This window comes from Chlamydotis macqueenii, chromosome 13, assembly GCF_036417535.1.
Source record: "Chlamydotis macqueenii isolate bChlMac1 chromosome 13, bChlMac1.mat, whole genome shotgun sequence".
Classification (NCBI taxonomy): domain Eukaryota; kingdom Metazoa; phylum Chordata; class Aves; order Otidiformes; family Otididae; genus Chlamydotis; species Chlamydotis macqueenii.
In genome coordinates, this window is record NC_141568.1 from 16,996,350 (window position 1) to 17,013,509 (window position 17,160).

General features: G+C 40.2%; 1 protein-coding gene across 5 annotated transcripts in view; it reads left to right on the plus strand.

Moving 5' to 3' along the window:
* The first annotated feature begins 446 nt into the window (after positions 1–446).
* Positions 447–17,160, plus strand: part of ESRP2 (epithelial splicing regulatory protein 2) — a 46,400-nt gene continuing 29,686 nt past the window's right edge. For 4 of the 5 annotated variants that reach the window (XM_086757867.1, XM_086757863.1, XM_086757864.1 and 1 more), the window contains exons 1-3: positions 447–742; positions 987–1,139; positions 2,081–2,209. In XM_086757867.1, the coding sequence (XP_086613993.1) occupies positions 1,005–1,139; positions 2,081–2,209 (264 nt within the window). In that variant the 5' untranslated portion in view covers positions 447–742; positions 987–1,004. The remainder of the gene's footprint in view (positions 743–986; positions 1,140–2,080; positions 2,210–17,160) is intronic. The other variant, XM_086757862.1, reaches the window with a different exon arrangement.

The following is a 17,160-nucleotide window of genomic DNA, read 5'->3' on the forward strand; positions in this document are numbered from 1 at the left end:
GAACAGGGCCTAAAATGCAAAGCACTTTCTGCCTGCACTATCCCTTAAAAATTCCTGTGTAATGCTGCACTTTCATCGTGCACGAACGTTGGCCTTGGTGGCTCAGTACGCACACGGCAACGTGCACGAAGGCGATTCATTAGAAGGGGGTGAAGACTTTTGTTTTCTGCATTTCAAAGCAAATTCGTAGATTGTGTTTTAATAACCGTACGTGTATATTCTTCAGATTTTTTTTTTTTTTTTTTTTAAAGGAGCGGCCGCTCAGACCCCCCGTCCCCCTGTCCCCCCATCCGCCGGGCGCGCAGCCGGAGCGCGCATTGCCTGCGCCCAGCGCCAGGCGGGATCCCGCAAAACTGAAAGCAGGTAGAGGCACTTCCTGCGGGCAGAATTAAAGAGAGAGAATGGGAGTTTTCCTCTGATCTCCCTCAAAAACCAATCAGGCCGGATCAGCCAGGCGTTGATTCTCCCTCCGTCCCTCCTACACCTTTTCCCAAGGCCCAATGGCCTGGGCCCGCTGGGAGATTGACTAGAGTCACATGGGCTGCACCGGGGGCAGGTAACTCAGGCAAGGGGAAGGGGGAAGGAGAAAAAAAAAAAAAAAAAAAAAAAAAGGGAGAGAGAAAAAAAAAAAAAAAGGCCCAAGCCCAGGCTGGGCTTCTGGCATGATGTCAGAGGGAGAGAAACCCACAGCTTGCTAATTTCGCCTCCCAATCAGCCCCGGGAAGGAGATCACCGGGAACAGGTAGGGATGCAAGCTTTCTCCATTTTTTTTTCTCAAGCACCCTACCTCCTAAATTGCTCTTTCTCTTCTCCTGATACCGTGACTCCTCGGTCGCTCCTTTCCCCTTTGATCACTTGGAGGTAGGGGGTGAGCCTTGTGGGAGTTTTTTATTCTTTTTTTGTTGTTCGTGTGTCTGTCTTTTTTTTTTTTTTTTGTCTTTTTTTTTTTTTTTCCCTCTTTTTTTGACCTCTGCTTTTGATTGTAGTTGTTTCCCCCTGTGGTCATGACGGCTTCGCACAGTGACTCTTTGGTGGTGTTGTTTGGGGCAACAGCTGGTGCATATGGGGCTAAACTGGGTTCGGATGAGAGGGAACTAATTCTCTTGGTGTGGCAAGTTGTGGATCTACCCAGCAAGAAGGTATGGCTTCGACACCCGGGCCGAGGGCGCGTTCCCCGGGCGCGGGGCGAGCAGGCTCGCCCGGCCGCTCGCCGCCTGCCCGGAGCCGTTTGTTCATTTCACAAATGCACCCAGGGGAGGGGAGGTGGGGGGAGCGGGGCCCCCGTGCCCGGGGGTCAGGCACTCCCCGGCTCGGGCACTCGAGAAGGTCCTTTTTGTGCCATTTGAAGGGAAAAAGTCCCTTTTAAAGAGAGTTTGGCCGCTGCCACCTCCCTGTCCCGTCCCCCCCAAAACATCTCTAGCTTCAAGTTCGAAGATGTCCACGGACTTTTGAAGCTTGAAAACAAAAAGCTGCCCTCCGAAGGCTCCGGACCTGCGTGTTTTCAAGGGAGTTCGCTCAGGGCAACCGTTGGACCCTTTGCGGCCTGCTGCAGGAGAGTTGATTTTTTATTTTTTTTTATTTTTTTTTTTAACCAATGTTTGGATAACCTCGAAGAGAATACCAAATTCTTTTAATTTTTATGCTAATCCGAAAATATGCTGTAATTTTTTTTCCAAAAGCCCTTTCATAAACAAGAAGCCCCTAGAGATGAAGGGCTTTGATAAAACAAACATGGCTATGGATTTCGTGGAGAGATTGAGGAAACTGGCTTAATAATATGATGTGATCTTCCCTTTGCAATTATCAACTCCCGCAAAAGTTGGTGCTAAGTGCAAAAGGCCTCCCATGAAAACTGGCTCTGACGCAGCGAAGCAGAGAGCGTGGCTCTCCTGGGCGGGAGGGAAGGCAACCCAGGCACAAGTTTTCGATTTGTGAAATCGACAACCGCTTTCCTCATTGCCATTGTTAGCGGGAACGTGATACTGCACCCTTCTGATTTTTCTGCAATCTGAACGCATTGTTCAAAGGAGCTAATTCGATTATTCCTCACTTTTGTCTATCATTTCTTAAATGTTTTTAGGTAGGGACCCTACACAAATCCCTGGTGAAAGCAGACAATTTGGACTTAAGTGACCAGTGTCGCGAAGTGAGTGGCTTAACACCAGAGGGACTGGGGAAAGCTGAGCCACTAGACCGGGTTCTCCAACAGGTGAGGTGCTGCTCATGGGAGCAGGGGCTATTCAGGGTGAAGCCTGGGGACGAGATTCAATGGATTTGATAAAAGAAATAGACTTTAATTTTGCCTTTCCCTTTGAAATGGCTAGCGAGGTTTTGTGCTTATTTTAAAGCTAACCCAAAAGAGACCTGAACCATTTGAAATGGGAACTTTGTAATTCTTAAGACAGTTATGTGCAATACCAGAATATTGGAATTCATGCTGTAGTCCTTGGAAGGTCTGGCTTCTGATTATTTTAATGAGTTTACTTTTATTCCACATTTCTTTTACTCAGGTTTTATAAAATGAAGATCATACGAGCACTACTTAATTTAGCAGTGCTAATCAAACTTTAAAAATATATGTGGTATATTTTAATCTACAGGTTCACTGCTATAGTATGTATTTAAAAACCTTTTCTTGCTGGCTATTCTTAAAGCAAGTTGAACTCTTCAAAACTATATGTTGATAAAACATTAGCTGTGCGTGTTGTATATCACTCTTTTTTTCCAGATAAGCTTAATTAGTTTAGTGGATTATAAAGCAATTGGATTTTTTCCCTATGATTTGTGTATTTTGCTCTTTGGCTCACTTAATGTCACGCTAAGACGGTAAATCTGTAAATTTGTATGTTCCTTGTGGTTCAAGAGGCCCTAAGTTACTTAAAAAATTTTAATGCAAGTAGTGTATACATATGCAGTTCCTGAAAGTTTGCTTTCTCTCGCTGTCTTTTCTATATATGAAATGTGCTTGAATGGAAAAATACAATAGTGCATTTTTGTGTAACATATAAAACTGGCATTCCACACCTTGTCTGAATCATTCGTAGGTGTGTTTCGGCAAGAAACTTGCTTAGGCAGTAGAACAGGTTCATGTTGCTGTAACTTCTGGTGACACAGATAACTTGGCAGACTAGGTCCTAACCCTCTTTGATACTGAATGGTTAACACTTCCCTCTGAGTGAGTATCTTTGAAAACAGAAATGTGAAATTTTTATGTGTCTTAAGATCTGTCAGTATTAACTGCAGATGGCATTTATTCTGCTTGCACTAGTCTTGCCAGAGTCCAAGACTGAGAGATGATTTTTTTTTTTTTTTTTTTAAAAGCTTCAAAATAACCCCTGAGAAAATGCGCAGCTGCAGGTTTGATCTTGTCCCAGATCTTGCACTAAAGACATCTGGAACAGCTTAGCCTAGTACACTCTGTTTACCTTTATAACAGACACACTTTAATTATACTCAATACTTTATGAGAGATTGTATCTTATTGCCGTAAATTGCACTGTAGGTGGGTCTGCTTTAGCAAATAAAAGGAAATACTACCTTTGTGTGTAGGTGGGTAGAGACTCTTGAAAAACAACAATTTTTGTGCTTTTTGTTTGGCATATCTATGCAACTAAGTAATGGTTTTGCTGTTAGTTGTTGGATGCACTTGTGATGTGGCCAGTTCATCATAGGTCTTCTGGAACACGCTTTACCTAAGCTCATCTCCCTTTGCCTCCTGGTGTCCTGACCCCGTGAGAGTTAGGAGAGAATTAATTCACCCTCCCACTTCCAATAGTGGCAAAAACCAAAATTCCATGTTCTTTAATAGTAGATCCTTTTCTGCATTTTTTTTAAGATGAGTCCATCAAGTATTTTAATTGCATCATGTATTTTAAGGATGAGTCGGGTGTTTGTCAACACAGTTTTGTTTTGTTTTTCCCTCAGTTAAGCATTTTGATTAGCAAAAGCACTGGTGGGTGAAGTGGTTATTTGAAAAGGAGGAGGAAAAGGAAGTAGACTTGTACCTTGATTTGAGATAATGTTGTAGAGTATGTGAAATTAACTTTCCACACCCTGCTTGGATTGTGGTAGAAAATGTGATGATGCAGCTGAAAATCACTCACTTCAGCACACATCTCAATCACGTAAAAGAAAGTTTCAGTGCCTGCTTCTGGCTTTTGCCTTGGGTTCCCAGTCTCTATGTGTAGAGGAAAGTGAGAATCGCTAGGCACAAACCCATTGTAACTTTTACCTATGCTTCAGAGGTCTCTCCCAACCTCAGTCATTCTGTGATTCTGATTCTGTGTTTCGTAACTGGTAAAAAGTAGAAGAGCTACTGTGTGTCTGGAGTTTTTCCACTGACCACAGAGGGCTGCTTTCTATTACTACTTAGTTCATTTTCCATCAATGATAGGGTCTACCAAAGCCTGTAATCTGTGGTTAAGCCTTTACTCTGCTTGTGATAAGGCGCTTCAGCAAATAATGCATCATTTCAATTTTACTGCATATTCTTACAGTGTAACATCTCACACGACTTACTACTGGGGTTTGTCTTCAGAAATACTCTAAAATAGGGTTCCCCACCAATGTATTTTTATTGTGTAATTTTACGAAGTGAGGTTCTGAAGCACAGCACCCCCAAATAACTGAGCTACTTGCTGCAGTGTGTGCTCTATACATTTTGCTGCAAGTTTTTAAATACTGTACTTGTCCAGGGTAACAAGCATTTGATTCCACAGAGACTAGCGCATTTGTGGGATCCAGCCGTATTTTCTGGTAGGTGATGTGCAGTGTTTTGATAGCTATATTTTGTGTAGGGAGGGGAGATCCTGGTAATGTACAAGTATTAGGGAAATAGCTACCTGAAGTCATAAAATGTGTGCCCTTTGGAAGCAGTCTGCTTGATGGATTTAGTTCAAAATGGCATTAATAACTTACCTTTGTTGTTGGACCAATAATGGTGAACTTATAGCTGCTGACTGAGATGTGGTGTTGTAGTTGCAGAATGCTACCGAGCAGAAAAATGTGAGGATTTTCTTTTAACAAAGTAAGTAGGAGATCAAGTGTGTGTTTGGAACTGTCCTGAGCCTGTGATGTAGGCCTCTGAACATGCATTGCCTGCAGTACTTACTAAAGGGATAGCGTCTTATGTTTCTTCCTGCATTACTGGGACATTGTTGCTAGGTTTCATTGTTCAGATCCACAAATCACAGGACTGGCTTGTTTAGCGTGTTGTTTATATTTTTGTAAATAACTGCTGGAGCTTTATGGTTTCCCAGTTTCCAAGCTTTTAAGGGAGAAGATTATTTTCAGGTTGCTCTCTGAAACCTTGCAGGAATGGAAGCTTTCTTTCAAAGAGCAAAACCAAAATGAACTTTGCTTTTCTCTCAGCCCCATTACTGTGCCATTAAAAAGCTGACCTTCGTGTGTTTCTCTGATTCTAGCCATGGGGGTTCTAAGTTAAAAGATCGAATACTAAGTTGAAAGTGTTGTGGATTTCTTAATCCTTCCCATACTGAAAACCTGGCTGAATCAGCATGACTTGCCCTAAGACATGTTAGTTTCCTTTTGCAAGGCAGTATTTGCATGTCTCCCTGACAAAGGGTAAGTCTAAGAAGAGCTAACAATTTTGGAGAGCTGTCTGCAGTATTTAACTGTAATTACTGTCTTACTTTGAATGATAGACATAAAAAGAGAGAGGTTCTTATGAGAGCTGGGTCTGCTTTTGGACCTATTGAAAGCATCCAAATTTCATCAATGGAATGACATTTAAGTATTAAAAAATTGTTTGAAAGACTGTCCTAGTCTTGCTGGTCTTTCATCGCATTCTACACTGAATCCAATACATCAGTGACAGATTTGATTCATTTTCTTGAACACAGAAAGACATAGCTGGGCCTTTTCCCCCTCCCTGCTCTCCGAAACTGTGCACAGATTGAAAATACTGAGGGGTTGCCACTTCATCAGGTGATAGCAAATCACCTGTTTGCTAAAGCATGTTTGGACACCTATTGATCATCCAGCTGAGCTGCAGGTGCAATTTATTTTCTCACATATTAACAAATTCAGCAAGAAACAAGCTGGTTAGATGAGCATTTGGAAACAAATGGGGTGGGGGGAGAGGCGGAAGAACCAGTGAATTCCTCTAACCTGATAAACCGGTTACAACTTTTTTTTAAGAGAAACTTGTTCTGCAGCCTCTTCTTCACAAAGTGCTAGCAGAAAGTTTTCTTGGCTCACTTGCCAGCTGTCACACGTTCATTTTGGATAAGTGATTTTTTTTTTAATGTTTTTTTTAATGCACCTCTGAATCTTCAGACTGCAGAAAAAAAAAAAGCTTGAAAATGCAGAGTGATTTTTTTAAATTATTTTAGATTTTTTTTTTTTTGAGCCTTGTGGTGGGTCTTTTAACTTCAGATTATTTGGTGACTTCATCACCTTAACAAAACTCCTAACAGAGCCTGTATTTTGGAATATTTGCTGGGTTTGAGTTCTGAAGTTTTGGAGCAGGTGTTTGGCAAACCTTTAGCAAGTGTTACCAAGCAGGCTGTTCTCTCCACAAGAAATACTTAGGGTGTAGTTTCACAAGATTTGGCTTCAGTGCTGAAGCCAGCTTTTTTCTTGCCCCTGCGCTATACTTTGCCATCTTTTTGTTATGTCAGTAAAACGCTTTGTGAAGCTGTGCTGTAAACAGGATCACTGAAACGAGCAGAGCAGGTAGGGTGGGAACTTCTAAGCTCCTTTGCTGTCCAAGCTCACGTCCCAAGAAGCTACACCCTTTGGTTGTACTTTCATGATCCAACATGTTTGATGGCGATACCAGCGTAAGGTATTTCTGCCCCCGCACCATGTTCTCGAGCTGCAGTTGTATGAAAACTTCTTAGCAGCACCTTTCGCTTAGGTGAGTGCTGCTACATGGACCTCCCTCACCTGGGTCCTGTCAATACAGAAGTTTTAGGGGCTGTGTGTTAGACTGGAGCAGGGTGCTGTTCTGCGTTAAAAACAGTTCTGGTTCTGAGCGGTTCTGTCTGATGTACGGTGCGACAGACGAGGTAGTTTTCCTGAGGGCAGCCATCACACGAAGGACAAGCAGCATAGGTGAAAGGAGAGAACCGTTTTAAGATGAGTTGGCCACCAAGCAGTTTGTACGGTGAAACTGCAGCCGTGGTTTAGCATCAGCAGTGAGCACTGAGCATTTCCTGACAGAGGTGAGGTGGCCAGGTTGTCAGGGCAGGTGAGCGATAGACTCCTGCTCTCCCAGGAGGCTGAGTGCACTGTGTGCGTGTAGCCTTATGCAGGGTTCTTACTGTATATTAACGTCTAATGGCTCCTGTTTCCATTCATAAACTTAGATGAGCGTTAGTTAAATTATGATTGATACTTAGTATTGGAACATTGTCAATTGTTTATTGTGGGGCAGTAAGGATGTGCTAATGCTTCCAGGCTATTACAGCAAGGAATTTTTTTTCTTTAGCATTGAAAACGAATGGCTGACTTTTGTTTCAGAGCCCTAGTTGTAATTCTGTTGTTGATAGTATAGGTAAACTATTTTTCCCTTTATAAATCCTCAGTGCTACCCAGCTCTCACTACATTATTATTGAAACACTCAAATCAGTTCTCTCAAAACCAGAGAAGAATTAATAGCAGAAACAGTTCCTCTATTATGTGTATATAACATATATATGAATTAATATACATATGTAGATTATGTGGACGTATTTATTGGGAGCATTTACGTTCTTCTTGGTTTTATGGAAAAGCAATAACCTTAGCTTCTCTGAAGGCTGCAATACTTTTATCTGAATTCCTCGAGCATTCCCTTAAACCTTGCTTTGTTTCTATATCTAGGTGCATTTCACTTCAGAATGAGCAGAGAATTAGGTGAAGGAATTTGTCTAAAGCTGCAGATTCTTTTCTTTGCAAGTATAAAGATGTGGTAGTCTTGGCTAGCTGGGCTATCTTCTTATCTTAAAATTAGAAGTGCTGATACTAATTAAAGTGAATAAATTTCCTAAATAAATTTACTTCTTCATTAGAAATGAATAAATGGTTTGAGGATGAGCGTGAGTAGACTTTTTAAGACAGTGGAGGCTGCTGATGTTCTGGTGAAGTTAAACAGTAACATGAAATCTCCTACTGAGTCTGGGTGGATTAGCATACATAGAAAAATAAACTTTACTATGACCTGTCCAGAATAGCTTGAAACGCCTCTCTTCACACAGTGTGGTGTTGTGCAGTGTTTGAAGCATATTTGGGTGTTCTCACAGCTGTAATATATCTGAACAGTTGAATCTCTCTTGAAGTTGTACTTGCAACTTTTAAAAAAGTCATTGGAAGACAGTAAAACACAGGGTAGAAACCTTTTAATACAAAGGTTGCTGGATTAACATGATCCTCAAATACTTTGAATTTCTTTCCTCTAACTTGCTGAAAAAGTCACTGGAATTATGTTAATGAACTATTGTCAGGGTTTTCAGAAATGGCTGAGGAGTAATAAATAAAGAATCAAGGATTTGTATTCTACCATTTTGACAATAAATATCCATGCAGTGCTTCTAACAGTTCTCACACATTAACATGGAAGCAGCTTAGAAAACTGTGGATACTCAGGGTTGTCTGCTTCCCTCTTCCTCTGGTAGCATTTTCTTTGGTTCTTGTCACAGTTTTTGAAAGGCTTGCATCTGTGGTTGGTTTACTTATTTTTTTTTTTTTTTCCTTTTAAAAAAACCCCTTAAGTTATATGCAGAAGGTCTTGGGTAGCTGAGTGTTGCCAAACGAGGGCAATACCTCTGTCAACGTGTTGCAGCGCTTTTTTGCTGACCAGTTAGGTTTGAGAGTGACGCATAGATGCTGGAGTTGATATTGCTAGCAAAGCAGTGTGGTGGCCAAAACTAAAAATGCTGGAGATTAATTATTTTTTTTTTTTAGTAACATAATGTCAGGCCTGTATTATTTTTTATTTCTGTAGTTAAAATTGGAACTTTTGTGCATCTTAATTAGAAACACAAACAGTAATTCTCCTTCTTCCTCACGTGTATGTCTTTGCCATCTCCTGTCTGCTCTGGAAAAGCTTTTTTCTTTCATAATAGTTGCTGCTTTGCATAGAAACTGCAGAGATACCATGTTGTTTTCCTTCATGATCAATTTCTGTTAGCTACAACCTTATTTCAAGAAAGGAGGAAAGTCCTGATACTTTGAAAGGCAACTTCATGCCTGTGTCCTAAGAAGGTAATGAATCAGAAGTCCTGTTTGCTCTACAAACCAATTTTTAGAGCTTTGTTCTGATAAATCTGTGTTGATGTTCTTTAAACAGTTCACAACTTATTCCAGTATACTTCTATACAGTAGCCTCTGTTCGTGCTTTGTTTATAAACAACTTCTTTCCTACTCTGTCCCTCATTCATTAAATCCATATGCTGTGAAGGTAAATATGAACTATAAGCTAAATATTATGCAAAAGGTATTAGGAATTGAAATTTAAATGCTCACCGCTTGTGATGAGTGGCAAAACAAACAAACAAAAAAACCAAAACTAGCCTTGCTGCTTCTCACAAACTTCCATTTTAAAATATTTTCATTTTTCTTTACCCCTGCTACCTTTCTTTGAAGAGCTACAGTGGGCAGAGAGGGGCATAAGTGGTTGAAAAATGAGTATTGTGTTAGCACTAAAATATTGGAAAGAAATTTAATTGTAAGTTTAAGAAACAGTTGACTTCTCTTTTGCAAAAACTTGTCTCCTGTGATGATTTTGAACACCTATTAGCTTAAAAACCAAGGTTCTATTACTGGAGCTCTAGGGCAGTCTCCGAATTGTGTTTTTGTTCTTACTGAACTGAAATAAAAACTTAATTATTGGTGTTTCCATTCTCTGGCTCTAACTCTAGAGAAATTCAAGCATGTGCTTTAACATTGTCATGAATTGTGTAGACCTTGGCAGTGTGTGAAATTAAACATCTTTATGGAAATTATGGCAGAATTACTTTCGTGATGGGTAATTCTGTTGCAATGAATTGCATTAAGAGTGAAGTAGAGCTATAGTGTGCAACTTGGAAAATAAAAGTGCAAAAACCACTGTGGAGGTTTTGCTTTGTGAGTAGATCTTACTGTAGCTGTGTACCTGAAAGCCTGAAAGTTAATTTGAGTCCTTTGCAGATGAAGAGAGATGCAAACCAGTGTATAGCGCATCAAATCTCTTGAGTTAAATACCCATTGGATTGGAGAGCGATGCATGAGAAATGGGAAATACATACCAGTCACAAGAATAGGATTATGTCAGAGTTTTGGGGCTTGCTTGATTGATTACTCGTGTATTAGCCAATGTTGTTTCTTACAGCAGAAACCAAACTGTTACAGGATGAACTTTTGCTTATTGTAAAGCACATGAAGCGGCACCGTGTAAATATGAAGTGCAGAAAACTGCTGCTGTTGTGGTATATTTAAAGAAACAAAAGAAAAATATAAATCAACCATCTCTTCCTATAAACCTCAGATCACAAGAAGCTGTGTGATCATATTCCAGACAACTCTTATTGAGTCTTTTCAGTTCTAATGAACTCACTTTGGAAACAAGAAGCTACCTGAAAGAGGATGTAGTTCTATAAGAGGAAGCAACATCTAAATAATGTCACTGTTAATGTCCTTGCTCTGTACTGGACAGGTCTGAATCCCTTGGAAGGCCAAGTGTAAATTCTGATCTGACTCAGTTATGGACTGCTAAAATCTTAGAGATAGTAATTTATTACTCTCGTTTTCCCTTTTATCAAACATAATAAATTCCTGATGCATGGGGTTGCTGTCCTAATCTGTGACTTTAACATTTTGGAGACTAAAGGCAAGCTGACTTAGGGATCTACTTTCACTTCTTTATGCTTTTGTGAAAACGTGTTGAACAAGAAGGGAAAACTCCCTAGTTTCTGAAGCAGAGTAGAGCCAGTTTGCTTTTTAGAGTTTGAGCAAAAATGATTTGGATGCTTGTATAAGCAAAGATACTTCGTAGATCTCCGGGCTGTTATTCAGGGAAGCCCGTGCCTACGGTGTTCTTACACTGTAAGTTTTTAAAGGAGAGGTGGAAGTATGATAGAATCTTGAAGGAAACAGAGTTGTGGATAATAGGTACGTCTTCTTTTCTGTCTCCCCTTCTTCTTACTTTCCATGGATATTACTACAAAACCAATCTGAAAACAACCCAATAGAAAAAAAATGCTTTAATTTTGCAGATATTGGCTATTCTCCTACAACTGGTTAAGCTTGCACTACAAACAATGAGGTAGTGTTGAGTAAATAGAGCAGTACCATGCATTACAGTCAATAGAGCCGGTGCTAAAGATCAAATTGCTAATGAAAGTTTGTCCTTGAAACAGAGGTAAGTGGGAGTGGGGGAGGTAGAGAACACTGAGAGCGAGCTTGTGCTCAAATCAAGACTTTAGGAAATATTGCAGTCACTGCATTAATTAAAACCTAGAGTTCGGAAAGTATGTTCAGCTTTGTCTTTCAGGCTGTAATGACTTGCTCTGTGAGTTGAGCTGATAGCAAGCAGCCTGTGAGGAGTGTGAGGCACCATTGTAATCCTGCTTGAAATGTAGGTAAAAGGTTGACAGAGTATGGATTTTTTTGCATTACTAACATCCAGAGTTTCCTTTTCCTTAAAGTCAGACTCGTGAGTAATCTATACTAACAAATGCTAAGGTGTTCTGCAAGATATGCCTCTCTTCTGTCTTATTTTGTTGTTTTTGATAGCTAGTGGCCTCTTTCATACAGGTTAATTTAAAGGTGAAAACTTTATTTTACCTCAGGAAGTACTTCCTTATTTAGCAGTTTCCTGACACATAATGTAGTAGTAAAGTAAACCCAGAAACTATAAAATACTTACGTTGCTGGACTGGGGTGCTTTATCTTACACAAGGCTAACTTCAAGTAGCTTATTTGTGGAGTACTCTGCATATTTCAACACTCTCTTATTAAAACAGATTGTGCTTTTGAAGATAAAGCTGTGACCTGATTGCTGTGACATTTAGATGGCCTGAACCATGGTCTTGCCTTTTATGCTTAATGCATTACCTGAATTAGATGCTGTAGATACCATAGCTGGAAAGCATGCAAGTTATCTGGTGTTGTGAACTTCCATCTAAGAAATAATTAATCAAAAATGGTCATAAAATGCTCAAGTGGCATGGCTTGGACAGATCTTTGTCTTGGCAGAAGGTTAGATTTTTGCATTCTTTACTAGGAAGAATGAAAACTTTCAGTTAGCTATTGTTTACTTTGCTGCATAAAGACCCAGGCCAAATGAAAATAAACCAAAGAAAGAAATGATGTGGAAGTTTCACCCTTAAGATAGTTTATCGCAGTCCTCAGTCACAACAGTCTCTTTTCTGTCCTCTACAAACTGTCACTGGACAGACAAAGCATGACAACTGGTGTTCCACTTCTGTATTTCATACTGGAAGTTTTGCTGAACCATGCTAAACAAACCTATTTTTTTATGCAGAAAATTAGCTGTGGGCTTCCCTCACCTAAGCTTCAAGTTTCCAGACCCTCTATGTAATTCCAAAGAAGTATGATGAATTTTATAGTACTTTTCTGTGTTTTGTTGAATGGAAGGATGTGATACACTTGAAGAGTACCTTACACTTTTCTCCCTTGAACTCTTGCAGTCGTCATAAGAGGTGTATGTAGGCTCTGAGCCTTCCTGACTTGAGAACTCTGTGGTGACCTGTATGATGACACTTAGGAGGAAGACAGGGTGGTGTTAGTTCCTGGAACTACACAGTGCGTGAAGCTCAGTGCCACATCCTGCATCTCCTTGAGACTGAGGAGAGCAAACCTCTTACACTTGTCAAATTCCAGCAGTTGAATGGGAACTCTGACTGGTTTTGGGTGATATGTACATATCTCTATCTCTTGTGTGTTTATGGTGGCCATTGCAACTGATCACTCCTTCAGTTATTTAATACAGTTTATAGAACCTGAAGAGGCATAAGGTGATCTGTAACTGGACTGATCATATTGAGCACAGTTATATAGTCTGTGGCATGCTGGAAATGAAAACCATGCTTTTGTCCAGGCTAGTCTTCAGTCAGTAGATAATCTCGAGCATTAGTGTTCAGTAGAGCAAAAAATTGCTTTCCTCTTCATAGGAGAAATCAAACTGGCACTATTGGTTTAGAACATTTCTGGTGAGTGGACCTGGGCTGCCTCTGTCATCTTCTGCAAGTTTCCCCTGCAAAGAAATAAATCCAAGGGGCAATTTCTTTTTGATATTTGTTTCTGAATAGTATCTAAATACAGTATTTTTTTCCTTTTTTTTTTTTTTTTTTTTTTTTTTTTTTTTTTTTTTTTTTTTGCTAGAAGGGAAAAAAGTTAGCTGCAGCTTGTGGGTGCACTGTGGCTTACGCTCTTTTTCCTTTTTTTCCATACAGCAATTTCAGTACAAGGTCACCATGTATCCATTATCGGCCATGTGGAATAGCAGCTAACAGATGAACAAAGGCAAGGGCTTACTATAGGATTCTCTGTTTAAAAAGTTACCTAGCACACTAAAGGGTTATCATACTTGTAAATACTGCTGAGATGGAGCCTGTGCACCTCCCAGTAGTATTGACATGCTTTAAATTCCTCCATTGCATGGATAAGGCTGACATTATCACCAGGGTTTGAAGAGTGAAGGAGCAGAAAACTGCCCATTGAGAGTATTGTAAATAAATGTGAAACCCTCATGGGTGTAGGGTCTGAGGCACAAAGTCCAAGTCAAAATATTTCCCAAAGTTAACATGTCATGGTATGTTGTGTGTGTTCGAGCTTTGAATACCAAGCCCATGGCTTGTTACTCTTGAGATTTCTTATGCTGTATTAGAGCCTTCAGGGTTGCTGGATGTTTGTTTTCCAGCGGTGCTCCAATCTTGCTTATGTTTTGGTGGCATTGAAGTTCTGTTAATCAAATTTGGCTGTATCTCGCCTCTTGATTTCCTCTCCTTCCCTTCTGTTCCAGACAATACATCCTTCCCCAAACACACGCACCCCCTGACATGTGTACACTATGGTGGCATTGATGTAATGATCATTACTATGGCTGCTGAGTAGGCAAGTAGGCAAAACAGAGATCAGAGAATCACGCAGTAGCTGATGTTGGAAGGGACCTAGATGTTGTCTAGTCCAGCCCTAGAACAGACTGCTAAGGACCATGTCCAGTTGGGTCTTTAATATCTCAAGGAATAGAGACTGTGCAGTTTCTCTGGGCAGCCTGTTTCAGTGTTCAACCACTGGAGAGCTTCTTTCAGGAACTACACCTGCAACTATGTAGTTGGTTTTGGGTGTTCTCTGGCAATAAATTCAGACAATCATAGAAAAAGTTGTAGAGGACTTCCCGTAAAATCAGCCTTTGAGTCGAGAACAGCAATATCTTTGCCATTGAAGCAGAACTTGGAGTAGAGAAGCTTCAGAGAGACCTCTTTGAAGGTTGTAGTTTGTTTTCCGTGCTTCTCTTACTGGAAGGAAGGCAGATCATTGATATGCTCTATGCTATAAGCAAAGAATGACCCACACCAAAGGCCTAAAAGCCAGTCTAAAGCTCTAATGTAGTGAATTACAGTAATGTCTAATAAGTGAAGATGTGTTGGGGATTTTTTTTTTTTTTTTTTTAACAAGCAAGGCTGGATATCACAGATGGCTGTAAGCTGTATGGCTTTAGTCAAAGCACATGTGATGTTCATTGCAAAGTGGTGGTATCTATGATGTTAGTATGTGAAGTGTGTGGTCTCATTGCTAGGAAAGCTGCAATTAGAAAAGTTTAAGATCTCTTTTTGAACTGACAAGTCACATATGGTGAAGTGTGAGGGTATGCATGAGAGTGAACTCACATATTTCTGGATTGAAAAAGAAGTGCTTTATGTGGTTGCCACTTAAGTTGTTTCTACAACATAAACCACTGCCATATATGTGCGAGTCTCTGTAGATCTTATAGTATTATCGATTTGTTTTGGTAAATTCTGTTTGATAATCCATTTGATGGACTACAGCCCCTAGTCTCTCAAGCTTCATTATGCTACTAAGATGTAACAAATTTCAGAACTTAAAGGAGATGTTGAGCGATATAGTGAATTGAAATTAAGAAATAATTTTACAAATTTAGAAAGTCTACATGTGTAGATGATTTTCCAGGTTTGAGCAAAAAAGATGTAAGCAGTTCACATTTAAGTGCCTCAGATAAAAGTTTTTTCATCTCTGTGTGTTTTACAGATCTGTGAGTATATTTTCACTTTCTCTAGGACAGTTGCATATTAATGATAAGAGTTCTTTAAGCTCAAGAGAATATATTGGAATATATGAGCTTAGGTGAGCCAAAATAACTCCTCTTCTAAGTTATTCCTCAAAATTTTTCTTTTAATAGTGACCAAAAGATGTCACTACTGAATAAGCTGGGGTTTGGTTTTTTTTTTTGTTTTTTTTTTTTGTGAAAGACTGATCTAGAACGCTAAGCTTGTTCAAATTCTTTTGGCAGGCTTTATCCCAGATCAAGTATCATCTGTGTGTCTTGCATCATAATTTTTGGCTGAACCAGGTGTGATTTGTCCTACCTAAGTCAAAATGAGCATTTTTTGATATGCTAATTTGTCAGAAACTTGATCATGTGTTCATGTGTAATCACCAAATTGTTACCTCTGGGCAATTTAGTGACGTGCCTGTCGATACCACGATTTGGAACCACGTCCCCACCCCATGAGGACCATCCTTTGTGTAAAGAACATTGATAAATCTAATAACTCATCTTTCTACTTGGGAATAGATGCATGTCTAGCTTAAGTGTGGACTATAAGCTAAGCTCCTTTCTGCATTTTTGTGACGTGCTTTAGCATAACATTCCAGACCTGGTTAAATTGCAAGGATACCTTTTAATTCTGAAACTTTGTGAATAGTTTTGTGTCTTATCTGGTGCTGTTAGCTGTGACGAGTCAGTAGAGCTAAAAGAAGCAAAACAGAGAAACTTTGTGCATTGCTAAAGGCAAGGGTCCCATTTTGAAGGCACCCTCGGAGTTGCTGGAGGTCTGATGAGTAAGAAGCAGCCAAATTCTTTTGTTATTTCTCAGAGAGAAATTGAAGAGAGAACACCTAGAGAATGTTGGTGTTTTAGAAATGGTTCCATTGACAGCACGCATGCATTCTGCAACTGAATTATCTCAGTATCTCATTACCATGCCAGGCACAGATACAGCGCAGATGCAGTGGCCTTTCTCAAGGATGAGAGCTATTTTTAGTTAGGGAAATGGGAATATCCAAATAGCCAGAGGTTTATTTTAGTGCTTTGTGCATCATAACTGTAGAAAGAGCTTAATGAGGAATCTTGTTTCTCTAAGATCCCCAGCTTTGTTCAGTCATAGTTAAGGCAACGCGAAGGAGGCTGTGTCATTTCAGCCACTTGGGATTCATTTGCAGAAAACACAGAAGCTTGTGCTGGCTCCCATCCAGCTTTGCTGCTGGCGAAACATGTTTCTTCGCTCTCTTTGTACTCTGGGCTACATGACCAAAATCCTGTTTAGCCAGTTTTTCAAACTGGTGCTCCAGCTCCGTCCTTGCCTCTCTCCACTTTAAGAACTGTTTTAGGTTTCGTGGAGGTGAATGTACAGAGCAGCTTGTTTGATTCTTCCTGTTCTCCCTGTTCATTTTTCAATCTCGGTGTTGAATTATTGAACATATTCCTTTAAATACCGAATGATTAATCAGACCTCTGCTAGAGAGACTGATCTGGTGGAATATGCAATAAAGGGAGGAGGTGATGCCAACACACTGCGGTTCTTGCAGTCGAAATGAGGGCTGGCTGCAAGATGCAAGCAGGGGTAGTCAACACTCTGTAGAACTCTGTTGCTATGAAATGAGCAGATTAACAGGGAGGCATAGGGTGTGTTAGCTTGGTGGAGGAAATCTGAAGGTGGGGCAGCTTTGCATGCTAAAGTGGGGGAGTGCTGTGGAGGGCAGCACGAAGATGAATGACAGGAGGTAAATAGCTGGGATGGTTTTTATTAGTGGAGTGAAGGAGATGTGGATGGAATTTATAAAATGATGGAGTTGTGGACAGGTTGTTCAACATCTGAGACAGAAAAGTGTAATGTAAATCTGGCACTGGTCTTAACTTGTCCTTAGCTTGCTACATTTGGGTGTATGCTGGTTCAAGGTTGTTTTTTGAGACG